This window comes from Anomaloglossus baeobatrachus, chromosome 10 (genome assembly GCF_048569485.1).
Source record: "Anomaloglossus baeobatrachus isolate aAnoBae1 chromosome 10, aAnoBae1.hap1, whole genome shotgun sequence".
In the NCBI taxonomy this organism is placed as follows: Eukaryota; Metazoa; Chordata; class Amphibia; order Anura; family Aromobatidae; genus Anomaloglossus; species Anomaloglossus baeobatrachus.
The window spans coordinates 53,579,652-53,607,052 of NC_134362.1; the positions used below are offsets into that span (position 1 = coordinate 53,579,652).

A 27,401-nucleotide genomic window follows, 5' to 3' on the forward strand; every position below is an offset into this window, starting at 1 on the left:
ACAGGGACTGTCCGGCAATCAACCCCGGAAGGCCTAAATGCGCAGCAGCCGGTACACAAGGGGCAAGTGGTATAGTCCAGGAGTGTCCGTACGGGATGATTGTCCAGAGTGGTTACGAACCGGGCAGAGTGCTGATCAAGACGGCAGACGGAGTCCGGGCACAGCTTGACGAAAACCGGGTATGGTCCAGAGTCGGTCGGTAGATTTTCAGGAGAATCCAAGGCAATCAGGAAGTAGAAACAGCAAAGCAGGAGCACACAGCAAGCAGTATACTCAGGCACTGGACTGGGCTGAGAGGCGGCCTTTTAAGCAGCTGGACAGGAAGTAGGGCAACAGAACCTTAAACTCCATGTTAACTGAGGGCAAGCTCATTCAAAAGAGAACTGGAAAACCTGGAAACCTGACATTACTCCCCCCCCCAGAAACGGCCTCAGGACGGGTCAGGGCCCGGCTTGTCCGGGTACCGTCGATGAAACTGAGCGATCTTCCGTGGTGCTCGAATGTTACCCACCGGTTCCCAGGAATCGTCCTCGGGGGCGTACCCCTGCCAACGTACCAGATACTGAAGCCGACGACGATGAAGCCGGGAGTCAATAATGTCCTCAACCACGAACTGCTCCTCGCCGTCGACCATCACAGGCGGAGGAGGAGGCACGACACGACCATGAAACGTATTGGGAGAGACGGATTTGAGGAGAGAAACATGAAAGACTGGGTGTACCTTTAGATGGTGCGGTAACCGCAGCCGACAGGCCACAGGGCTCACGATCCCGGTGATCTTGAACGGACCGATGAATTTTTGTCCCAGTTTCTGCGAAGGAACACCCAATCTCAGGTTCTTGGTGGACAACCATACAGAGTCCCCTACCTTATACATGGGTGCCGGTCTCCGGTGAGCGTCTGCCGACCTCTTGTAACGCTCCTGAGCTGTAGCCACAGTGTCCTTCAGAACCTCCAGATTTTGTCGTAGCTCTGTTAATCTGTCCTCCACCGCAGGCACTGAGACCGCAACCGGTGACCTAGGCAAAATAGTCGGATGGTAACCCAAGTTAGCAAAGAAGGGCGTTACCTTAGTGGAGCTGCTCTGAGTGTTGTTATACGAGAACTCCGCCAACGGAAGCATCTTCAACCAATCGTCCTGCAGATGGCTGACATAACAGCGAAGGTATTGTTCCAGTGTTTGATTGGTCCGTTCGGTTTGCCCATTTGTCTGAGGATGGTATGCAGAAGACAAACAGACATCAATCTGGAGTGCCGTACAAAACCCCTTCCAGAACCTAGACGTGAACTGCACGCCCCGGTCAGAGATGATCTCGTCTGGTACCCCATGCAATCGGAATACGTTCTGGATAACCAGATCCACTGTCTCTGCGGCTGAGGGAAGACCGGCACACGGAATAAAGTGAGCAGCTTTAGTCAACCGATCCACCACCACTAAAATGGTATTGTGACCGTCTGAGACGGGCAACTCCACAATAAAATCCATTGAGATAGACCCCCAAGGGCGAGATGGCACAGGTAACGGTTGGAGGAGTCCTGTGGGAGCCACACGAGGGACCTTGCACCGGGCACAAACCACACATGAGTGGACATAGTCCTTTACGTCCTTTAAACAGGTAGGCCACCAGAAAAAACGGTTCAGAAATTCCTGCGTCTTCTGTACCCCCCTATGACCAGCCAACACGGAGTCATGGACCAACTTGAGAACCCGAAGTCTTACGGCCTCCGGGACATAAATGCGTCGCTCTCTCAACCACACACCATTCCGAAGAACAAGAGTTACATCATTCGGGGGGGCAGCAAGAAATACGTCACCATCATAGGCCAGCTTGATGTCCTTCCACAAGTCCTGGTCCTGGATTACTCCAACGAAATTGGCATCCGATAACACGGTCTGAGACGGGGTTCCAGGCACGGAGTCCACGGCGTGGATTCGGGACAAGGCATCGGCTTTCCCATTACGTGAACCTGGACGGTATGTAACGACAAAATTGAACTGGTTAAGGAATAGGCTCCAACGGGCTTGCCGTGGAGACAGGCACCTGGCAGACTTAAGAAATTCCAGATTACGATGATCTGTGAGTACTATCACTTGCTGCGCGGCTCCCTGTAAGTGGTGTCTCCATTCCTTGAAAGCGGAAATAATCGCTAACAATTCCTTGTCCGCAATGTCATAGTTCCTTTCTGCAGGGGACAACCGGCGGGAAAAGAAAGCACACGGATGTAAGAGACTCTTGTCCCCAGTCCTTTGTGAAAGGATGGCCCCTAATGCGTAGTCGGAAGCGTCGACTTCCACGATAAAGGGAAGTGCGGGATTCGGATGTACCAATATAGGCGCTGAGGTAAAACAAACCTTGAGACGATGGAAAGCCTCCTGGGCCTGGGCGGACCACACAAACTTCTGTCCTTTCTTGGTTAACAGAGTGATGGGACGAACGATCTCTGAAAAATTACGGATAAAACGTCGGTAAAAGTTGGCAAAACCGACAAAGCGTTGTACCTCCTTGATGTTCCCCGGTTCCGGCCAGTCTAGAATTGCTTGTATCTTGCCAGACTCCATGTTCAGTCCCTGAGGAGAGATGACATAACCTAAGAATTGTATTTGTGAGCAGTGGAACTCGCATTTCTCCAGTTTGATGTACAGGTGGTTTTCCCTCAGCCGGGTAAGTACGGTCTTGACGTGTTCCTGGTGTTCCTGTAGGGAATCAGAAAAGATTAGGATATCGTCCAGATAAATCACCATGAATTGGTCCATGATATCCCTAAAAATATCGTTAACTAGATGTTGGAAAGTCGCGGGAGCGTTACAAAGTCCAAAAGGCATCACTAGGTACTCAAAATGTCCATACCGACATCGGAACGCGGTCTTCCACTCGTCTCCGGGACGTATGCGAAGTAGATTATATGCCCCACGGAGATCCAATTTGGTGAATATTTTTGCCTGTTGGACCCTCTCCAATAGCTCAGGAATCAACGGTAACGGATACCGGTTCCGGATGGTTATTTTATTCAGTTCCCGGTAGTCAATACAGGGTCTCAGAGTCCCCTCTTTCTTTTTCACGAAAAAGATGGGTGCCCCTGCTGGTGAGGTAGACGGGCGAATAAATCCCTTGGCTAGGCTCTCATCAATGTATTCTTTTAGTGCTTCTAGCTCAGGTGCCGCCAACGGGTAGACATGGCCGAACGGAATCTCCGCCCCTGGGAGTAAGTCTATGGGGCAATCATACGGTCTATGCGGGGGAAGCCGATCGGCTTTTCTTTTGTCGCATATGTCAGCAAAGTCATCATAAACCGGGGGTAGAACAGGTACCTGTACAGTGCCCTCCGCATTCGGTGTTACTGGAACCGGAACAGTTGGACTAATGGTCGGACCACTCTGCGGTGGGAAGGAGATTTCCTTAGTTTCCCAATCGATGACCGGATTCGTAGACCGTAGCCACGGAATACCTAAAATAATCGGAAAATGAGGAGAGGAAATTATCATGAAAACAAGGGTCTCCTGCTGACCTGGCTTCATCACGCATTCTAGTGGTACTGTTTCCCGATCCACTGGTCCAGAGCTTAACGGAGATCCGTCTACCGTCTCCATGGTAACCGGTGAGGATCTTTGCTGAGTCCGGATACCGTGTTTCCTGGCAAAAGAGGAGTCCATGAAATTTCCCCCTGCCCCAGAATCTATCATTGCAGAGGTAGGTATTAGATGCCCCTCCCACTGGATCTGAATGGGGAGCGAGCAATGGGTATATTTCCCTTCTGAGTCCTTCGGTGAGGTTGACATTACAGTCAAGGGAAATACCGCATCCAAGTGCCCACTTGCCTCAGAGATATCGGACTCTGCGTCCGTGTTGTCACACTCTGCCATGGCTGCCAATACCTTATTTGGGCGATTTGGACGTTTCGGGCAGTCGATCAAGAAATGATCCGATTGACCGCAATAGAAACACAAACGCTCACGGAGCCGGTGTTCGCGACGTTCGTTGGTCTCTCGCTTTTGCAGAGAGTCCACTTGCATAGGAACGTCCTCGGCCTCCCGTGGTGTCCTGAGAGCGGGTTCTCTAGAAGGAAACGCAAAGTTGTTTACACGGTTTACAGCTGCCCATTTTTCCTGTCTACGCTCCGTCAAGCGGGTATCAATACGCACACAGTGCTGGAGAAACAGTTCAAAATCCCCTGGAGATTCGGAACGAGCTAACTCGTCCTTGATGGTACCGGACAAACCTTTTCTGAAAACAGACAATAATGCATTGTTTCCCCAATCGGTGTCTACCACTAACCTCTGGAACTCAGTGGCGTATTCAACGACAGAACGCTTTCCCTGACGTAAGGAAAGGAGAGCCGATTCAGCGGTAGCACGGCGATTCGGATCATCAAACATTTGCGCCATTGCGTTCAGAAAGTCATCCAGGTGATTTAAACGGATGTCCCGATTCTCTATCATAGGATTAGCCCAAGCCAGTGCTCGTGAGGTTAATAACATAATTATACATAACACTTTGGACCGGTCAGAACGGTAATAATCAGCATGTACATCAAAAAACAGTATACATTGGTTCACAAATCCACGAAACTGGCTACGATCACCATTGAAACGGAATGGGGGTAACCTAGGCATACCGGCAGCTGATACGGACGTAGTGGGGACGGCTTCCTGAGCCTCCACTCTGACTTGCAAATCCTGAATAGCCGGACCCAGTACCTGGTGATCATGGCCCAGCTGTGCCTCCACATCTCTGAGTTTAGTTTGCACCGCCTCCATCTCCTGCTGCAAGGAGTTGATCATGGAAAAGAGCTGATCTACTCGTGTCTCAGTCATTGCCCCAGCGAAATCCTCTTAAGGCCTGAGTATAATGTAATACTACTGTATGTTCTGAGGATTTCGATAGCGTAGGGCAATGACAACAGAGACGAGTTCTTGGTACAAGATGTTATATAATATGTACACACGGTAGATACACAACGGGAATAAACACAGTAAAACAAACACACAAAACACTTTTACGCAACGGAGCGAAGGGGATTCCCGGGGCCACGCACCGGACTCCCCCAGGGAGACCACCAGAGCGAACCCCTGGACAGGGACTGTCCGGCAATCAACCCCGGAAGGCCTAAATGCGCAGCAGCCGGTACACAAGGGGCAAGTGGTATAGTCCAGGAGTGTCCGTACGGGATGATTGTCCAGAGTGGTTACGAACCGGGCAGAGTGCTGATCAAGACGGCAGACGGAGTCCGGGCACAGCTTGACGAAAACCGGGTATGGTCCAGAGTCGGTCGGTAGATTTTCAGGAGAATCCAAGGCAATCAGGAAGTAGAAACAGCAAAGCAGGAGCACACAGCAAGCAGTATACTCAGGCACTGGACTGGGCTGAGAGGCGGCCTTTTAAGCAGCTGGACAGGAAGTAGGGCAACAGAACCTTAAACTCCATGTTAACTGAGGGCAAGCTCATTCAAAAGAGAACTGGAAAACCTGGAAACCTGACACCTTCACTGGTCGAAACATGTAGGAATTTTCCTCTGTCCTTGGGTCATTCATTTTTTTCTGCCCCCCCCCCACAAGGTGGTCTGTATCTTTGTATTTTTTTACTGGACTTAATAAAGTTTGGAGTTTTACTTCCTGAGTCTTCCTGCTAAGGCGCTGGATCTGCCTTTGTTTCTGCATCGTTTGTTCCTGCCCGGATCTGGGCGTTTTTCCGTGTGCCACCGATTTTCCATGGAGTGAAGAGGGGTGAGCTGGATTTTTTCTTTTTTTTATCAATCAAGTAACAGTGCATTTCACACACTTTACTTGCCTGTATTTCAGAAAGTATACATCCGATCTCACAACTAAGGGTATGTATAGAATCAGCATGATAGCACCAGTATAGCTCTGGCTTCCCTTTATATAGGAAAATCCTGGTGGTTGGTCCTCTTTTAATCCACCTTCGATCCAGCGGCCTCTACCGGTCTGTATTCTCTCATCCTACATGTGTATGAAAGTGATCAGCTGTCAACAATATGGAATCTTTTTGGGGCCGAACTATAGTATTCATGATTGTCCTTCTCAGTACAGCCTGTTTGTATCTTAAATGGGTTGTCTCATTCTTAATTAAAGGGAATTTGTCAGCAGGTTTTTGCTATGGAATCTGAGACGCAGAGAGCCTGATTGCAGGGATGTGTAACCTACTGGACCGCTTGGTACAGTTTTTAAAAAATCCTATATTGTATAATAATATATGTATAACCTGTCAAAGGTGGGCTAGGCTAGCTGGGAGACATGAACTGGCACTAAGATTGGGATCCCTGTGATGACCTTCAACCCAGAGGTAGGCTTGATGCTAGCCATGTCTGGGCCCCCATCTTGTTCTTGTCTCCTATTCACGCCCAGAGCTAATCCCCCACACCCCTACCCTGGGGTGGGCAGAAGACACCAAGATAAACCCCCTCCCAAAAAGACATGGACATGGGGAAGAACACCAAGGAACACTTCCATACCACACTAGCAACAGATAGCAGGTCACCAAAGAGGATTACCAAGGGTATCGGATATTTGCAAGAGCATAAGCAGATGCTATCTTTGGCGATCTCCTAACAAACTCCCCATCCTTAAATAGGGAGAGACCAGCTGTGGATGATAATCAACAACCTGACTCTCACAAGAGTCGCACACTGCTCAGAGAAGGATTATAAAGGCCCTGTGCGCACTGTGCGCAGGGTCTGAAAGATTACCGCACCCACAGTAAAAAAAAACGCGGCAAACCGCACCCAAAAACCGCACGCGGTTTGCCTTGGTTTGCTGCAGTTTTACCGCGGTATTGCCGCGGTTTTGCCGTGTGCGGGTTGGTACATTTGTTTTAATGCATTCAATGCAATAAAGCACATTGAAAAAAAAAAAAGTAATTTCCTTCTGAGATAGAAAGTAGATAGAGAAATACATAAAAAGACAGATAGAAGAATAGCTAGAGGGATAGATAGATATATAGATAGATAGATAGATAGATAGATAGATAGAAGAATAGATGGATGGATAGATAGAAGAATAGATGGATGGATAGATAGATAGATAGATAGATAGATAGATAGATAGATAGAAGAATAGATGGATGGATAGATAGATAGAAGAATAGATGGATGGATAGATAGATAGATAGATAGATAGATAGATAGATAGATAGATAGATAGATAGATAGATAGATAGATAGAGGGATAGATAGATAGATAGATAGATAGAGAGATAGATAGATAGAAGGATAGATAGATAGATAGATAGATAGATAGATAGATAGATAGATAGATAGATAGATAGATAGATAGATAGATAGATAGATAGATAGATAGATAGAAGGATAGATAGATAGATAGATAGAGGGATAGATAGATAGATAGATAGATAGAGGGATAGATAGATAGATAGATAGATAGATAGATAGATAGATAGAAGGATAGATAGATAGATAGATAGATAGATAGATAGATAGATAGATAGATAGAAGGATAGATAGATAGATAGATAGATAGAGGGATAGATAGATAGAAGGATAGAGTCCCAGTGAGCACACACTGCATTTCTCCCGAGCGGTAATGTGTGTTCACATTACCAGCCGTGGGAAAAGCCCTGTGGTTACCTCTGCTGTCTCATTGCAAAACTGCATTCTGTACAGTGTCAGTCGCGGCTGGATGCAAGCATCGTGGGACCTCCGTGGATTACGCCGGAGCTGTGTGTTTTGGGGGGTTAATAAAGGGGTGAAACAGGGGCTTTTTTGTGTTTTATTTAAAATAAAGGATTTTTCGGTGTGTGTGTTTTTTCACTTTACTTACGGGTTGATCATGTCAGCTATCTCATAGACGCTTCCATGGTCAAGCCTGGACTTAGTGGCGGCGATCCGCCACCATTAACTCCTTATATTACCCTGATTGCCACCGCATCACGGCAACAGGAAGAGCCGGGAACATTCCAGGACTGCTGCATAATGGATGCAACAGTCCCGGGGCAGCTGCGGGCTGATATTCTCGGCTGCAGGAGGGTGGGGGACATTAACCCTGCCTCTCGCCCTCCCCAGCCTGAGAATACCGGGCCGCCACTGTGTGTTTACCTCGGCTGGACGGTAAAAATACAGCGGAGCCCACGTTTTATTTTCTATATGTCCGTTTGATTTGTATGTGTATTCTATATGTCTGCGTCTGTGTGTGAGTGCAATGTGTGTGTATGTGTATTCTATATGTTTGTGCGTGAGTGTGATATGTGTGTGTTCTATGTCTGTGTGTGTGTGTGTGTGATGTGTGTGTGTTTACTCTCTCCTCCGCTTCCTCTTCCTGTAATGACATCACTTCCCTGCAAAACACAGGCAGCGATGAACATTATGTCCCAAAACCGCGAAATACCAGAGGGAATAACGCAGGAAAATGCAATGAACCGCACAGAATTTGCTGCCTGCGTTATTCCCTGCGGGATTTCACGATTAGATTGCAGTCAAAGGAGTGAAATGCCGCAGCAACGTGCGGAAAAGAAGTGACTTGCAATTGTTTTTGCTGCGGGAATCCCGCAGCAAAACATGCAGCTGTCAAAATCCGCATAGTGTACACAGCATTTTTTTTCCCATAGGTTTTGCTGGTGAATCACTGCAGAGATGTTATGAACATTTTCTGCAGCGAAACATGCAGCAAAACCGCAGGAAATCCGCAGCAAAAACCGGCAAGTGCGCACAGGGCCAAACTCCTACACGGCTGGGAGCAGTGGACACAACTCCCTCGAAGCCCGGTAGAGTTGAGCATTAAAGAGGAACCAGGTAACCTGTCAGACTTTGCTGTAAGCCGCAAGTGTGGATCCTGACAGCGCATGATCCCACTCACACCTCTGATTGGCAGCTTCCTGTGTGCACTGTCAGAAAGCTTCCAATCAATGGTGTGGGTGGAGTTACACAGATTAGCTGGATTATCTGGCACAAGACACCTAGTCCTGCAGCAATAGTGTTCTGCTGATAAAACACTGATTGCGTTGAAACTATAGCAAGCTTCTTAGCAAGTGACACATCTGAGTAATAGGGGTCTCTGCCACGACATCATGCTACTCTCAGATTACATAGCAAAAACCTGCTGACAGATTCCCTTTAAAGAGGTAAAATTGTAAATTGCTTGTCAAAACTTGCAACTTTGTAACTTAACTCTTATTAAAGGATGGATTGATGATTAATTCTGTAGTTTTCTGCTCATTGCCAACGAAACTGGCCATCTTAGACGTGACCAGTCTCCTAAGCAAGGTGTGCGCTTGCAAGCTCTTTGTGATCTAGCTTGTAAGAACTGCTTTGAAGCAGATCAGATTCCTGAATCTGACTAGTGTTGGTGCGTATGTGTTTCTCCCATGCACCAGAGACAAAGCATCAGAGGGCACACCATTCAGGCCAGCCAAAACGCCTGCACCAACTATCAATCTTCAGGAGAAGGGAGCAAGGAGGCAGGGGAACGATGCACTCCTGTACATGATGACCAATTTGCTATGTCGCCATTGAGCCCTGTTATGAATTTAGTTTCGATGTCATTTACTGTAGATTGTGACTTAAAGTAAACATATTAAGCATGGTACAATGTTCTAACAGACCCCAATGTCATCTTTGATTTTCAGGCAGAGCGGTCTTGGATTGGGGAGCACCATGGCGCGCCTGGGTGGCATTGTGGCTCCACTGGTGAAGATGTTGGGCGAATTTTACCCTTTCTTGCCTCCGCTCATATATGGAGGTTCACCAATAGTGTCAGGACTACTTGTCTACTTTTTACCCGAAACCGTAAATATGCCTCTGCCTGATACTATAGAGGAGGTTGAAGTTGGGTAAGTACAGAGATGCAATTATACAAGTTTTAACTTTGTAGATGATAAGACAGAAATCCTGCAGATAGCCAGGAGACTAGATTCTGGGATTGTGGGCTACAAAATGTAATGTGTTCCTGTTTACCTATAGTAGCCAAGAAATGCTCACATAGAAGTCATCTAAGTATAAAGTTATTTATTCCAACCTGGAGATAGCACTTTCAGTGGAAGCCATGGAGCTATAGAAGGGGGTTCAGGAGATACTAAGTCAAGCTGATGAGATGGGCTAAAATAAACCAGATGTGATGCTAGTCATTACTTACAGATAGTATAGATAGGATTGTCAGGCAAGCCAGGGTCAGGTAACAGGAGGACACATCAGGGACACAGGGAGTAAGCAGAAATGCAGGCAAGTCACAGGCCGAGGGTCAGAATTCCAGGGGAGTATATATTAGATTCAGGGAGCAGACAGAGATGTGGTCAGGTAACGGTCCAAGGTCAGAAGTCAAGAGGTAATGACAAGAACAGGGAACGGGCAGAGAGGAGTCAAACAATGGTCTGGGGGTCAAGAAACTTAGATCAGAACACAAGCACAAACACAAGCCAAGAGCACAACTGCAGAACCAGAGAGTACGACTGGCGAGGTTCTGTGAGAGCATGCTCATTAATGAAACAGCAATTACCAGGAAGGTGGAATACCTGAGTAAAAGCACCCCCAGAACCTGCATGGTATCCTGTGCTGTCAAACAACCTGTCAGCAAGTGCTCAGAGAAATACAGCAGAGCATCTCCAAATGCAAGATGCTCTGCACAAAGGAAATATGTCAATGCCAGCTGTGAAGTTCAGTAAGGCACGGCAGAGCATCACCTGTGTGCAAGATGCTCTGCACAGAGTAATCGTGACATCAGAATTTAATTTTACTCAAACACCCTGGATGACTGAAAGCACCACTCCAGCAGGGTTTACTTTTTTCAGACCTGGAGCGGTGCTTTTAATCTACAATCCCGGCCCCCTGTCTTATACTCACCTTCCAGCGTCTTCACCTTTTTTCTACATAGCTCCGGTCCTGCAGCACCATCTTGTGACTGACTTCTGAGTGGCCGGAAATCAGAAGTTACATCACAAGCTGTTCATGCAAGTCTATAAGAGCCAGAATGAGGCTCCCATAGACAATACAAGTCTTTGAAATCCAGAATATGGCTCCCATAGACAATACAAGTCTATGAGAGCCAGAATGAGGCTCCCATAGACAATACAAGTCTATGAGAGCCAGAACAAGGCTCCCATAGACTTGTATTGAGTTGTGTCCTCCGGCGCACTTCATGAAACACTGGAGTAGCTGGCAGGTCATAAAGTGCATCGGCAATAGAGGGTGAAGATGCCAGAGGGTGAGTATAAGACTGGGGGCAGGGAACATAGATTAAAAGCACCACATCCGAGGTGAAAAAAATGCTGGAATGGTGCTTGAAGCAACTATGAAGAAAATAAGACAAGTGCCAAGTTGGTTTTGACTTACTGTAAAAGTAAATCTGGTGCCTTGTAAGACATGCATTTATGACTATATACTCTCTGAGACAATAGTTATGCAAAATATATTGAAGTAAAGTCTATACGAACCAAAATATAATAGATTCTTATTTATTGTTCTTCTAAAGGTCAAAAAAGAAACCAGAGAAAGAAATTGTACCACTACAGACGGTAACCACCAATCCTGTACGCGTGGCCTTGTGATATTAGTGGCACCAATGGCGCTATCATTCCATTGATACCCAGACACTACGTATTCACTGTCTGCTCCTGAGAAATGCTCATTAAAGAATACCATGGAGAAGTGACGAAGATACCATCTGAGAAGGAACTGGGTCTCCTCTAGAACCCCAAAATGGATCAAAGCTTCCTAACGCACAAGACTAAAATATCACTGGCTCAATGACCTGTTAAAGGAAATAAAGACCATGAACATATTTGTTTCTATTCATGTACGATACCAAAACTGTTAACTATATAAAGAAAAGTGACTGTACCTCCCTTACTAAAGTTGTCAAATGTAATTTCTTATAAGTTACAAAAAAAAGGAAAAATGAATCTAAATTCCATAAATCTGGTCCTCATAGCCACACAGACCAGGTGAGCAGTATAAGAAGGGACAAATACGAAGCCAGGCGTCCAAGGACGCACATTCAGCTGAAATGTATTGCGGCACAGACACCCATTGGGTCTCTGCACCACAATACACACCAATCAGAGGCTGGCAGCTGACATTGGTATGCCAGTTATAGGCGGCGCATAGCAGTGACGTGTTTCACCCATAGCAGGCATGCCAATGTCAGCTTCCAGCCTCTGCGCCAGCTACAGAAGAGGAAGTCAAATATTGTGGGAGTGGGAGAAGGTGGGAAGAATGTATTTTTGATATGCATTTATCACAAGGAGGTTTTGAAAAACATCACCGACTGTCATGGCAGCGTGAAGCTCTGTGGAGACCACAGATTCTAGCACTCTGCCTGCCTCTGATGTCTGTGATCAGCACAGGCAGACTCAGGCATCGACCCACAAACTTTTAGTTCAGAGGCAGGTTAGCAAAAGTTAATATCTGCTGGCCTGCTTGTTAGTTTCCTTTGATCACATGCTGTGGGGCAGTCAGTCACATTTGCTCCTCTCCCATATATGCTGCCTGAAAACTTCCTTTAGGCCTCTTTCACACGCTCGTGAAAAACCACGCATGTTTTTCACTGACGTGTCCGTGGTGCGTTTTGCCCTCCATGACCCGTGTTTATGGCCAACGTGTGTTCTCTGTGTGTTATCCGTGATAACACACAGAGAACGGGAACTTTCTGCTCACCTGTCCCTGGTGTCGCTGTCCGTGGTGCTGATCTTCGGTCTCCGGTCCTGCCGACTCCCCGCTGCTGCAGCTTCCGGCCCACAGTGGAGTGAATATTCAATGAGCATAATGAGTGGTGGTCGGAAGCAAGTGACAGCAGCGGCTGAGCCTGCAGTGCCGGAGAAGGTGAGTAGTGTTTTGTTTTTTCTCGCAGACACATGTGATTTATCCGGTGTGTGTCACACGGAACACATCCGTGTGGTCCGTTTTTCGTTATGTGTGACCCGTTTGCATTCCGTGTGACACCCGTGATGCCGGAGAGAAAACGGACATGTTGCCGTGAGGAACACATGGACACACGTATGTACGGCACGGACACACGTTCCGTGCGTAAATACATACGTGTATCCAAGTCCATTAAAAAAATCAAGGTCTACGTGTGTACGTGTCTCCGGTACGTGAGGAAACGGACCAGACACGTACCGGAGGCACGCACGTGTGAAAGAGGCCTTAACGCCAGCTATAGCTTCTCTATAGAGCACTTGAAGATATATTATTCCACGATGTTCATGGACTTGATAAAATCATAATCAATTTTATTGGTATACAAAAGTACAAGTGACTAAAAACATTGCGTCTTACGCGTTTCAAGCCGAACAAGGGCTCTTACACATAGCATAACATAAATGAACAAACTAAAAACACTTTATACACCATACCAGGAAGAGGGAAATCACCCCACCTCCAACTAATTAATCCACGCGACCAACTGTGTCATCAGGGTGTGAACACGTAACCAACAAGTCTATCATGAATTCTAAAAAAGCTTTTCACATACTGAATGAATAAAGAAACAAACCTCAGAAAATATTATGTCCAAAAAATATTGCAAAAAAAAAAAAAAAGAGAATTTTTTGGTTGTACAAAAAACTCTTTCCATGTGAAACGCCAGAAGCGCCATGGCCATCCTCCTCATGAATTGAGCCTTCACTGTCAGCACTTGTAACACTGCGGTAGTAGAGCTAAAACTAACACGATTTTTGGCAGGATTTTTTTATGATCGATTTAGGTCTGAATTTAAAGGAAAACACTATACTTTAACCCCTTCAGCCCCCGGGCACTTTCCGTTTTTGCATTTGTTTTTTTTTTTTTTGCTCCCCTTCTTCCGAGAGAGCCGTAACCTTTTTATTTTTCTGTCAATCTTGCCATATGAGGGCTTGTTTTTTGCGGGACGAGTTGTACTTTTAAATGAAATCATACGTTTTACAATATAGTGTACTGGAAAACAGCAAAAAAATTCCAAGTGTGAAAAAACTGAAAAAAAAGTGTGATTGCACAATAGATTTTGGGATATATTATTCACAGTATTCCCTATATGGTAAAACTGATGTGTCATTGTGATGCCTGAGGTCGGTGCGAGTTTGTAGATACCAAACATGTATAGGTTTACTTGTATCTAAGGGGTTAAAAAAAATTCACAAGTTTGCCCAATAAAAATGGCGCACGTTTTGCGCCATTTTCCGAAACCCGTAGCGTTCTCATTTTCCTGGTTCTATGGCTCAGTAATGGCTTATTTTTTGCGTCTCGAGCTGACGTTTCTAATGGTACCATCTTTACACAGATGCTACGTTTTGATCGTCTGTTATTGCATTTTGCGCAAAACTTGCGGCAACCAAAAAACGTAATTTTGGTATTTGGAATTTTGTTGCCGCTACGCCGTTTACTGATCAGATTCATTGATTTTATATTTTGATAGATCGGGCATTTCTGACCACGGCAATACCAAATGTGTGTATATTTTTTTATTTTTTTAACCCTTTAAATTTCAATGGGGTGAAAAGGGGGCGATTTGAACTTTTAGGTTTTTTTTTTTTTTTCTTATTTTTAAAACTTTTTTTTCTTTTTTTTTTTTATTTAACTAGTCCCCCTAGGGGGCTATAGCGATCAGCAATCCGATCGCACTGCCTTATCTGCAGATCTCAGCTACACAGCTGAGAACTGCAGATATGGTGCTTTACCCTCCGTGCTGGCATTATGTCGCCACTGAGAGGAAGTGACTCATGTTAGCTACAGGCGTCATCACATGACCCTGTGCTACCATGGCAACCACCAAAAGTCACGTGATCACGCACGTGACTTCCGGTGGGGGTGGCGGTAAATAAAAGTAATGGCCGCGTGCATATACATCTCGCTGCCAGACTTTGGCAGTGAGATGTAAGGGGTTAAATGTTGCGAGTGGAAGCGATTCCACTCGGAATATGCAGGCACACATGTCAGCTGTTGAAACAGCTGACATGTGCGCGGATCGCCGCGACCTGCCCACGGCAGGGGGCGGGGACTAACCTCACATGCTCCAAAACTCAAATGGCAAAAACAATTGACATGTCAATTATTTTTGCCATTTGCGTTTAGAACTGCAAAGCAGAGTTGTTGCCCAAATTTCTGCCACAAAAAGGCTGCAGTTTGAACTGCATAGTGTGGTCAAGAAACCCAACTTCCCATAGACTTTGCTTGAAAAGCAGAACACAACCATTTTGGCATTAAACTCTGCAGTTGAAAAAGCAGCAAAAAAGCAGGTAAAAAGCAAAGTGCGTTCTTATCCTTAGAATTCATGATAGACTTGTTGGCTACATGTTCACACCCTGATGATTCATTTGGATGCATAGATTAATTGGTTGGAGGTGGGGTGATTTTCCTCTTCCTGGTATTGTGTATAAAGTGTTTTTAGCTTGTTCATTTATCATTTATGTTATGCTATGTGTAAGAGCCCTTGTTCGGCTTGAAACGCGTAAGACGCAATGTTTTTAATCACTTGTACTTTTGTACACCAATAAAATTGATTATGATTTTATCAAGTCCATGAACATCGTGGAATAATATATCTTCAAGTGCTGGAGGAATACTTTTTTGCTCTATTCTTCCTGGGATCCGGCCCACTGACTGTCTGTGCACTGAGCTCCTAAACCGGCCTGCAGCAAGATTTAAGGTGAGCTGATCCTGAAAAAACTTTCTTTTTTCTCATAGCTTCTCTATGCTGGTATGGTGATGTGTTGTGGTCCAGACGGTACTTTGCACGCTGCGACATCGCTAGCCGATGCTTGCGATGCCGTGCGCGATAGTACCCGCCCCCGTCGCACGTGCGATATCTTGTGATAGCTGCCGTAGCGAATATTATCGCTACAGCAGCTTCACATGCACTTACCTGCCCTGCGACGTCGCTGTGGCCGGCAATCCGCCTCCTTCCTAAGGGGGCGGGTCGTGCGGCGTCACAACGACGTCACACGGCAGGCGGCCAATAGAAGCGAAGGGGCGGAGATGAGCGAGACGTAAACATCCCGCCCACCTCCTTCCTTCCGCATAGCCGGTGGAGGCAGGTAAGGAGATGTTCCTTGCTCCTGCGGCTTCATACACAGCAATGTGTGCTGCCGCAGGAGCGACGAACAACATCGTATCTCCTATTGGCGCAACATTATGAAAATGTCCGATGCTACACAGATCACTGATTTACAATGCTTCTGCGATCGTTTATCGGCGCATCTAGGCTTTACACGTTGCGACGTCGTTACCTGCACCGGATGTGCGTTACTTTCGATTTGACCCCGACGATATCGCAGTAGCGATGTCGCAACGTGCAAAGTACCCCTAACTGGTGGTTGTACTACTTTGTTGCTGTGAATGGTTTTGATGTTACCCTTGTTGTTCTTTTGTTGTTGCCTTACTTCTCTTGTTTTTCTCCTAAAGCGGGCTTTACACGCTACGGGATCGCTACAGCAATCTCGTTGGGGTCACAGATTTTGTGACGCACATCCGGCCACTGTAGCGACGCCGTTGCGTGTGACACCTATGAGCGATTTTGCATTGTCGCAAAAACGTGCAAAATCGCTCATCGGTGACATGGGGGTCCATTCTTCAAATATCGTTACTGCAGCAGTAACAAAGTTGTTCCTCGTTCCTGCGGCAGCACACATCGCTCCGTGTGACATCGCAGGAACGAGGAAGCTTTCCTTACCTGCCTCCCGGCCTCAATGCGGAAGGAAGGAGGTGGGCGGGATGTTCGTCCCGCTCATCTCCGCCCCTCCGCTTCTATTGGACGGTGGTTCAGTGACGCTGCAGTGGCGTTGCTGTGACGCTGAACGAACCGGCCCCTTAGAAAGGAGGCGGTTCGCCGGTGACAGCGACGTCGCAGGGAAGGTAAGTATGTGTGACGGGTCTGGGTGATGTTGTGCGACACGGGCAGGGATTTGCCCGTGTCGCACAACAGATGGGGGCGGGTACGCACGATGGCAATATCGGGACCGATATCGCAGTGTGTAATGTGGCCTTTAGTGTTTTATTGTTTGTTCCTGTGAGTTTGCCCTGTGTCTGCATTTTGTTTTTGTTTGTTTGTTTTTATCTGAGTTCTGTCTGTCTTAGGGTACCGTCACATTTAGCGACGCTCCAGCGATCCCACCAGTGATCTGACCTGGTCAGGATCACTGGTGCGTCGCTACATGGTTGCTGGTGAGCTGTCAATCAGGCAGATCTCCCCAGCCACCAGCGACGCATGGAAGCGATGCTGCACTTGGTAACTAAGGTAAATATTGAGTAACGAAGCAAAGCCCTTCGCTTCGTTACTCGATATTTACCTTGGTGACCAGCGCACACTGCTTAGCGCTGGCTTCCTGCACTCATAGCCAGAATACACATCGGGTTAATAAGCAAACCGATTTGCTTATTTACCCGATGTGTATTCTGGCTACGCGTGCAGGGAGCAGGGAGCCAGCACTGGCAGCCTGAGAGCAGCGTACGCTAGTAACCAAGGTAAATATCGGGTAGCCAACCAAAGCGTTTCACTTGGTTACCCAATGTGTACCTTGGTTACCAGCGTCCGCAGCTGTCAGAAGCTGGCTCCCTGCACATTAAGATCGTTGCTCTCTCGCTGTCACACACAGCGATGTGTGCTTCACAGCGGGAGAGCAACGTCCAAAAAATGAACCAGCACTGTGTGTAGCGAGCAGCGATTTCACAGCAGGGGCCAGGTCGCTGCTCAGTGTCACACACAGCGAGATCGCTAATGAGGTCACTGGTGCATCACAAAAGCCGTGACTCAGCAGCGATCTCGCTAGCGATCTCGCTATGTTAGAAGTACCCCTTAATCTGTGTTGCCACCACACTTCTTCCACTTCCTTCCATGTGGGGGGTACATATTAGTTCTGCTCAGGAGAATAGTAAGGCATGGGACTCCAGCATCTCCACTATTAGAGGTAACCCTGAGGTTAGGGATAGCCTAAGATCCCCTAGAATGAGGGACAGTATAGGAGCCCCCTGTCCCTCGCTATCCTACGGTCACATCGTGACAGTGTTAGAGAATAGCTGCAGAATGGGGGACATATACTGTATCCCAGGAAGGTACCCAGGATGAGGGACATAAATAACTGCAAGAGGTTCAGGATGAGGACCATATATACCAGGATGGGTTCAGGATGGGGACATATATACAAGAGTGGTGGACATATATACTAGGAAGTGGACATATATACTAGGAAGGTGCCCAAAATGCCTGAAAGGGACCCATCTCCTATGCAATAACGAATGGGTAGTGGTCTATGGCAGGTGACTTTGGGCTCTATATTTCTCTGGGTTGCATAATAATGGACTACCTGTGTTGGGGGAGACCGCTAAGGGGTCTTCAGGGTCACAGAGACGGAGGCTGAATCAAATCTGCACAGATGTATGTATGAGGAAAAAAATGACCACACAGAGACATGTCTCTATCCGGGAGAAGCTCAATGCTCTTCTAATCCGTATATTATAAAATACACACAGTTATTCAGTTCAACATTGTCCCTGATTGGTTAGAGATAAATGGCAAAGTCTACCGTATATAGTACGTCATCAGCCTGCTACTGGCTTTCTAATACCAGTTTGAACCAGCTACTGAATACTTCTTTGTTCATTGTATATTTTGGTAGAGATAAAGCCCCAGCTTCACATCCCAGCTGGTGAGAACCAACATGTTATGAATACAATCAGTGTGTTATGAATACTTGCATTGTTCAGCCTAGTATAATTTGTTTCACATTCCAAAGGCGCATCCTGGTATGCACATAGCAATAATCATACAAACACAGATGATCTTATTATATGGACAATTGATTCATAGCCTGGACCTTCACTCCTGCTCTGTTGAGGTGGTTGCCCAGAACAGAAAAAAAACCTCCTGGTACAACGCTTGCATCATTTTGGTTGCCCCTATTTTCACAAAGCACTAGGCATCTGACTTTATTGGCTAGGTGGTAATTTATAGACCAGTCCATACATTGCAGTCCGGATTCTGGCTGTTGAACACAAATATGTAAAACCGGACTAGTGCAAGGCCTAAGCCCTATTTAAAGGGGCCACGATAATTGGGAAAAAGTGTGAAATATATTTTAAAAATAAACAGAAAAGATTATGTTTTTTGTATCAAGGAGTGAGTTAAAAAGCCAACTATCAACAGAAAATGACCTATTGTTCAAATCAGGATTTTTGTGTTTTTTATTTAAAAATAATGTTCGGATTGATTTTTTTTTTAATATCTCAATTTGTATTAACCCCTTCATGACCTACGACATACTGGCACATAAAAGGTCATCCCCCTTGCTTTGAAGCAGGCTCGCATGCTGAGCCCAGATCTTTCCGTGCACATGTTGGCTCATCTGATCAGCCATCTCCTGCCTCTAACAGCTGCGGGTGGATCGGAGATTCACCCGTGGCTGTTAACCAGTTAAATCTCACTGTCAATCTCTGACAGTGGGATTTAATATGCACCGGTGGGCAGTGCGCCATTTCCTATTCCCAACGGTGGTCCTGTGACGTGATCGCGGGGCGCCTATGGGTTGTCATTACAGCTGGGGGTCAGCTGATGATTCCTGTGTTTGTCATGAATTGACTCACTTCCTGTGAACGCCGGCAGTGAGTGACATTCATAAGAGATCATGATTTCTGCTGTATAGAGCAATGCTGATATTGATGCCCAATCTGAACAGCAGAAGTGAGCAGACGAGCACAGCTTCAAGTCCCCTAAGGGGACTAATAAATACATAAAAAAGTTAAAAAAAAAATAAAAAATATGAAAAAAATAAAAAAGCACAAATGTTTAAATCACCCCCCCTCTATTGCCCCCTTCTTCTGCAAAACACAAGCCCTCACAGCTATATTGAAGGAAAAATAAACAAAAGTTATGGCTTTTGGAAGAAAAGGAGCAAAAATAGAAATTCACAAAGTCATGAAGGGGTTAAAAGCAAAATTAGTAATCTTGTCTTTTTCTGTCTGGTCAGTGTTTTTTTTTTACATTTATACTTCCTGCCCTTTCAGAAAGATTTTTCAACAAGTTCATTATCACCAGAGGCAGGATTAGAATGACTGATAACACCTCTATACATAGCAGATAACATAGTATCCAACAATCACAATAGGTGATATCCCTGCTCATCATCCAATCACAATGAACTTTGCACACACTCATTAGATGCTTCAAAAGTAAAGCTAGAGCCAGGGTCTGACCATTGCTGACAGGAGAATTTCTTATTTACCAATCAAAGAGGCTGAACACATCCGTTCCCGTTGAAGACTTTATTCTCATATATGAGGAGACAACTCAGAATTGCCTTTTGGAAGCAAAATATAAGACTTTTTAGGATTACATTTTTTTATAGTAATACTTCAAAGAAACAGCTGTAAACAATGGCATAGCCTTAAAACATGAATCCCTTAATTCCCAGCTCACCAGATAAGGAACTTGTAACCATTATCTCTAAATCTTTATCTTCTGCCTATGGTCCAGGCAGGAGACACCTAGACAAACAAAGTCTGAGGGAATAGCTAAGGGGTACTTCTCACATAGGGAGATCGCAAGCGAGATCGCTGCTGAGTCACAGGTTTTGTGACATACCAGGGACCTCATCAGCGATCTCGCTGTGTGTGACACTAAGCAGCAACCTGGCCCCTGCTGTGAAATCGCTCATCGTTACACACTGTTCTGGTTCATTTTTTGGTCATCGGGCTCCCGCAGGGCAGCACGCATTGGCGTGTTTGACTGCGGGAGACCAACGAGCATTGACTCTGTGTAAGCAGCGTACGCTGGTAACCAGGGTAAATATCGGGTAACTAAGCAAAGCGCTTTGCTTGATTACCCGATATTTACCCTGGTTACCAGCTTACACTGCTTACAGGCTACCAGCGCTAGCTCCCTGCACACGTAGCCAGTGTAAATATTGGGTAACTAAGCAAAGCGCTTTGCTTAGTAACCTGATGTGTACCCTAACTACATGTACAGGGAGCCAGCGCTGGCAGCCTGTAAGCGGTGTGCACTGGTAACCAGGGTAAATATCGAGTAACCAAGCAAAACGCTTTGCTTAGTTATCCGATATTTACTCTGGTTATCAAGTGCAGCATCGCAGCTGGTCACTGGTGAGATCTGCCTGATTGACAGCTCACCAGCGACCATGTAGTGACTCACCAACGATCCCTGCCTGGCTGGATCGCTGGTGGAATCGTTGGTGCGTCGCTACTTGTGACGGGCCCCTAACTCTCCCCCTTTTCATACATGAGCAGATACAGAATCATAAATACAGAGAACTACAATTACTTATTATTAATACGAAACTAAAATTCCTACAACACTACTTATAATGAATACAGACTATTGAATATTAATATGAGATTAAAATATGTATAACAATTGCAGCTAATGTACATGTGTAATTTCCTAAAACAACACTAAGTTAGACTCTAAAAAAAAGCCCCAGTGGACAGTAAGAAAATTGTAAGATTTATAAATAATATATATATATATATATATATATATATATATATATATATATATGCAGTATATATATAAATCATTATTTAAAAGAACTCAGAGTCCTCAGTGGACTCTATTGTTATTATAATCAAAACAAGGTACAAACAGGTACAGAAGGAGAGAGGACCCTGCCCGTGAGGGCTCACAGCCTACAAGGGTTGGGTGAAGATAAAGTAGGTGATTGTAGAGATGGTCGTGCGGTGCTATAGCGGACTGAGGGTTACGGCAGGTTGTAGGCTTGTCGGAAGAGGTGGGTCTTCAGGTTCTTTTTGAAGCTTGTCAAGGTAGGCGAGAGTCTGATGTGTTGTGAGAGAGCATTCCAGAGTATGGAGGAGGCACGGGAGAAGTCTTGGATGCGATGGTGGGAAGAGGAGATGATAGGGGAGCAGAGAAGGAGATCTTGTGAGGATCGGAGGTTACGTGCATCTTAGTACCGGGAGACTAGGTCACAGATGCATGGAGGAGACAGGTTGTGGATGACTTTGTATGTCATAGTTAGGGTTTTGAATTGGAATCGTTGAGCAATAGGAAGCCAGTGAAGGGATTGGCAGAGAGGAGAGGTCGGGAAGTAGTGGGTGGAGAGGTGGATTAGCCGGCCAGAATAGTGTAGAATAGATTGTAGGGGTGCGAGACTGTTAGATGGGAGGCCACAGAGCAGGAGGTTGCAGTAGTCCAGGCGGGAGATAATAAGGGCATACACTAGGGTTTTTGCATCTTCTTGGGAAAGGAATGTACGGATCTGGGAAATATTTTTAAGTTGGAGGAGGCAGGAGGTGAAGAGGGCTTCGATGTGTGGCTTGAAAGAGAGATCAGAGTCTAGGAATACTCCCAGGCAGCGAGCACGTGGGACTGGGGAAAGTGAGCAGCAATTGACATTGAGGGATAGGGCAGGTGGGACAGGAGGAAAAAAAATAAATATATATATATATCTATATACTAGCTGTACTACCCGGCTTCGCCCGGGTTAATAACTATTGTTAACAAAATAGAATGTATTAACATTCCCGGGATAGAATGTATAAATAGAATGTATTAACGCCCGGGATAGTAACTGTCTCCTTTTTTCTCTCCCATTCTCTGTCTGTGTCCCCCTCTGTATATATCTCTCTGTCTCTCTCTCTCTTTGTCTGTCTGTCTCTTTTCCTGTCTGTCTCTGACTGTCTCTGTCTCTTTCTCCGTTTTTCTCAATCTCTTTCCCATCTGTCTATCTATCACTTTCCCTGTCTGTCTCTTTCCCTGTCTGTCTCTTTCCCTTTCTTTCCCTGTCTGTCTCTTTCCCTCTTTCCCTCTGTCTCTTTCCCTGTGTCTGTCTCTTTACCTGACTTTGTCTGTCTCTTAACCTGACTGACTCTTTCCCTCTCTTTCCGTCTGTCTCTTTCCCTGTCAGTCTGTTTCTTTGTCTGTGTCTGTCTCTTACCCTGTCTATGTCTGTCTCTTACCCTGTCTGTGTCTGCCTCTTTCCCTGTCTGTGTCTGTCTCTTTCCCTGGCTGCATTGTGACATGCCAACATTCAAGTTAAGGGCCTGGCTGCGCATTCTTCTGAAGTTCTTGCTGCACTGTGGCTCCCAGCTCAATTCGCTTTAATGGAGGCAGGTTTTTTGGTGAATAACTGTAAAGCGTGGGGTTAAAATTTCCCCTCAAAACATAGCCTATGACGCTCTTGGGGTCCAGAAGTGTGAGTGTGCAAAATTTTGTGGCTGTAGCTGCGACGGTGCAGATGCCAATCCCGGACATACATACATACATACATACACACACACATTCAGCTTTATATATATATATAATATATATATATATATATACTAGAAGGTGGCCCGATTCTACGCATCGGGTATTCTAGAATTTACGTATTGTGTAGTTAATGTATGATTTTTGTTATATATATATATATATATATATATATATATATATATATATATATAGATGTTGTTGTGTGTAGTTACCAAGTGTTTGTGTAGGGGCTGTACATGTTCTGGGTGTAGCGGGGGGTGAGAGCGGTGTTGTTTGTGTGTTGCGTTGTGTGTCGTTATTTGTGGAGCGCTGTGTGTCTGTATCGTTGTGTATGTGTGTTGCGCGGTTTGTGTGGGTGTGTGTGTGTGTTTTGGGGGGAGGTATGTTTTGTGCAATGTGTGTGTTGTGCGGTATGTGCGTATATTTGTGTGTGCCGCGGTGTTTGTGTGTTGGGTGTTGTGTGTCTGCTGCGTTGAGTGTGCGTGTGAGTCTGAGTGTGCGTGTGAGTCTGAGTGTGAGTGAGTGTGGGTGTGCGTGTAAGTCTGAGTGTGAGTGTGCGTCTGAGTCTGAGTGTGAGTGTGCGTTTGAGTCTGAGTGTGAGTGTTTGTGTGAGTCTGAGTGTAAGTCTGAGTCTGAGTCTGAGTGTGCGTCTGAGTGTGAGTGTGCGTGTGAGTCTGAGTGTGAGTGTGCGTGTGAGTCTGAGTGTGAGTGTGCGTGTGAGTCTGAGTGTGCATGTGAGTCTGAGTGTGCGTGCGAGTGTGCGTGTGAGTGTGCGTGTGAGTGTAAGTGTGAGTGTGAGTCTGAGTGTGCTTGTGAGTCTGAGTCTGAGTGTGAGTCTGAGTGTGAGTCTGAGTGAGTCTGAGTGTGAGTGTGAGTCTGCGTCTGAGTGTGAGTCTGAGTGTGAGTCTGAGTGTGAGTCTGAGTGTGAGTGAGTCTGTGTCTGAGTATGAGTCTGTGTGCGTGTGCGTCTGAGTGTGCGTCTGAGTGTGCGTCTGCGTCTGAGTGTGCGTCTGAGTGTGTGTCTGAGTGTGCGTGTGAGTCTGAGTGTGAGTCTGAGTGTGAGTCTGAGTGTGAGTGAGTCTGTGTCTGAGTGTGAGTTTGTGTGCGTGTGAGTCTGAGTCTGTGTCTGAGTGTGCGTCTGAGTCTGTGTCTGAGTCTGCGTCTGAGTGTGAGTCTGAGTGTGAGTCTGCGTCTGAGTGTGAGTCTGAGTGTGAGTCTGAGTGTGAGTCTGAGTGTGAGTCTGAGTGTGAGTGAGTCTGTGTCTGAGTATGAGTCTGTGTGCGTGTGCGTCTGAGTGTGCGTCTGAGTGTGTGTCTGAGTGTGCGTGTGAGTCTGAGTGTGAGTCTGAGTGTGAGTCTGAGTGTGAGTGAGTCTGTGTCTGAGTGTGAGTTTGTGTGCGTGTGAGTCTGAGTCTGTGTCTGAGTGTGCGTCTGAGTCTGCGTCTGAGTGTGAGTCTGAGTGTGAGTCTGAGTGTGAGTCTGAGTGTGAGTCTGAGTGAGTCTGAGTGTGAGTCTGAGTGTGAGTCTGAGTGTGAGTCTGAGTGTGAGTGAGTGTGAGTCTGCGTCTGAGTCTGAGTGAGTGTGAGTGTGAGTCTGAGTGTGAGTCTGAGTGAGTGTGAGTGTGAGTCTGAGTGTGAGTCTGAGTGAGTCTGAGTGTGAGTGTGAGTCTGCGTCTGAGTCTGCGTCTGAGTGTGAGTCTGAGTGTGAGTCTGAGTGTGAGTCTGTGTAAGTGTGAGTCTGAGTGTGCGTCTGAGTGTGAGTGTGAGTGAGTCTGAGTGTGAGTGTGAGTGTGAGTGAGTCTGAGTGTGAGTCTGAGTGTGAGTGAGTCTGAGTGTGAGTCTGAGTGAGTCTGAGTGTGAGTCTGCGTCTGAGTCTGCGTCTGAGTGTGAGTCTGAGTGTGAGTCTGAGTGAGTGTGAGTCTGAGTGAGTGTGAGTGTGCGTCTGAGTGTGCGTCTGAGTGTGCGTCTGAGTCTGCGTCTGAGTCTGCGTCTGAGTGTGCGTGTGTCTGAGTCTGAGTGTGAGTGTGAGTGAGTCTGAGTGTGAGTGTGAGTCTGAGTCTGAGTGTGAGTCTGAGTATGAGTGTGAGTCTGAGTGTGAGTGTGAGTCTGAGTCTGTGAGTGTGAGTGTGAGTCTGTGAGTCTGAGTGTGAGTCTGCGTCTGAGTCTGCGTCTGAGTCTGCGTCTGAGTCTGCGTCTGAGTGTGAGTGAGTGTTAGTGTGAGTGTGCGTCTGAGTGAGCGTCTGAGTGTGCGTCTGAGTGTGAGTGTGAGTGTGAGTCTGAGTGTGAGTCTGAGTGTGAGTGAGTCTGAGTGTGAGTCTGAGTGTGAGTCTGAGTGAGTCTGAGTGTGAGTGTGAGTCTGCGTCTGATTCTGCGTGTGAGTGTGAGTCTGAGTGTGAGTGAGTGTGAGTCTGAGTCTGAGTGTGAGTCTGAGTGTGAGTGAGTCTGTGTCTGAGTGTGAGTCTGTGTGCGTGTGAGTCTGAGTCTGTGTCTGAGTCTGCGTCTGAGTGTGCGTCTGAGTGTGCATCTGAGTCTGAGTCTGCGTCTGAGTGTGCGTCTGAGTGTGCGTGTGAGTGAGTCTGAGTGTGAGTCTGCGTCTGAGTGTGAGTCTGAGTGTGAGTCTGAGTGAGTCTGAGTGTGAGTGTGAGTCTGCGTCTGAGTCTGCGTCTGAGTGTGAGTCTGAGTGTGAGTCTGAGTGTGAGTCTGTGTAAGTGTGAGTCTGAGTGTGCGTCTGAGTGTGAGTGAGTCTGAGTGTGAGTCTGAGTGTGAGTGAGTCTGAGTGTGAGTCTGAGTGAGTCTGAGTGTGAGTCTGCGTCTGAGTCTGCGTCTGAGTGTGAGTCTGAGTGTGAGTCTGAGTGAGTGTGAGTCTGAGTGAGTGTGAGTGTGCGTCTGAGTGTGCGTCTGAGTGTGCGTCTGAGTCTGCGTCTGAGTGTGCGTCTGAGTGTGCGTGTGTCTGAGTCTGAGTGTGAGTGTGAGTGAGTCTGAGTGTGAGTGTGAGTCTGAGTCTGAGTGTGAGTCTGAGTGTGAGTCTGAGTGTGAGTGTGAGTCTGAGTCTGTGAGTGTGAGTGTGAGTCTGAGTGTGAGTCTGCGTCTGAGTCTGCGTCTGAGTCTGCGTCTGAGTGTGAGTCTGAGTGTGAGTGTGAGTCTGAGTGAGTGTTAGTGTGAGTGTTAGTGTGAGTGTGCGTCTGAGTGTGCGTCTGAGTGTGCGTCTGAGTGTGCGTCTGAGTGTGAGTGTGAGTCTGAGTGTGAGTGAGTCTGAGTGTGAGTCTGAGTGTGAGTCTGAGTGAGTCTGAGTGTGAGTGTGAGTCTGCGTCTGATTCTGCGTGTGAGTGTGAGTCTGAGTGTGAGTGAGTGTGAGTGTGAGTCTGAGTGTGAGTGAGTCTGTGTCTGAGTGTGAGTCTGTGTGCGTGTGAGTCTGAGTCTGTGTCTGAGTCTGCGTCTGAGTGTGCGTCTGAGTGTGAGTCTGCGTCTGAGTCTGCGTCTGAGTCTGCGTCTGAGTGTGAGTGTGAGTGTGAGTGTGAGTGTGAGTGTGCGTGTGAGTGAGTGTGAGTCTGAGTGTGAGTCTGAGTGTGAGTCTGAGTGTGAGTCTGAGTGTGAGTCTGAGTCTGAGTCTGAGTCTGAGTCTGAGTCTGAGTGTGAGTCTGAGTGTGAGTCTGAGTGTGAGTGAGTGTGAGTCTGAGTGTGAGTGTGAGTCTGAGTGTGAGTGTGCGTCTGAGTCTGAGTCTGCGTCTGAGTGTGAGTCTGAGTGAGTCTGAGTCTGAGTGTGAGTGTGAGTCTGCGTCTGAGTGTGAGTCTGCGTCTGAGTCTGAGTGTGAGTCTGAGTCTGAGTCTGAGTCTGAGTGTGAGTCTGAGTGTGAGTCTGAGTGTGAGTGAGTGTGAGTCTGAGTGTGAGTGTGAGTCTGTGTGCGTGTGAGTCTGAGTCTGTGTCTGAGTCTGTGTCTGAGTCTGCGTCTGAGTGTGCGTCTGAGTGTGCGTCTGAGTCTGAGTGTGCGTCTGAGTGTGCGTGTGAGTCTGAGTGTGAGTCTGAGTGTGAGTGAGTCTGAGTCTGAGTGTGAGTCTGAGTGAGTGTGAGTGTGAGTCTGCGTCTGAGTCTGCGTCTGAGTGTGAGTGTGAGTCTGAGTGTGAGTGAGTCTGAGTGTGAGTGTGAGTCTGCGTCTGATTCTGCGTGTGAGTGTGAGTCTGAGTGTGAGTCTGAGTGTGAGTCTGAGTGTGAGTGAGTGTGAGTCTGAGTGTGAGTCTGAGTGTGAGTGAGTGTGA

General features: G+C 46.7%; 2 protein-coding genes across 4 annotated transcripts in view; both read left to right on the forward strand.

Annotated features, from left to right (window-relative positions):
• Nucleotides 1-11,799, forward strand: part of LOC142255191 (solute carrier family 22 member 6-A-like) — a 196,214-nt gene extending 184,415 nt beyond the window's left edge. For all 3 annotated transcript variants that reach the window (XM_075326687.1, XM_075326688.1, XM_075326686.1), the window contains 2 exons: nt 9,594-9,797; nt 11,432-11,799. In XM_075326687.1, the coding sequence (XP_075182802.1) occupies nt 9,594-9,797; nt 11,432-11,507 (280 nt within the window). In that variant the 3' untranslated portion in view covers nt 11,508-11,799. The remainder of the gene's footprint in view (nt 1-9,593; nt 9,798-11,431) is intronic.
• A 3,614-nt stretch (nt 11,800-15,413) lies between these two features.
• The window catches only part of LOC142254819 (solute carrier family 22 member 6-B-like), a 100,962-nt gene continuing 88,974 nt past the window's right edge, over nt 15,414-27,401 (forward strand). Inside the window, exon 1 of the mRNA XM_075326141.1 lies at nt 15,414-15,580. The gene's annotated coding sequence lies outside the window, so the exon portion shown is untranslated. The remainder of the gene's footprint in view (nt 15,581-27,401) is intronic.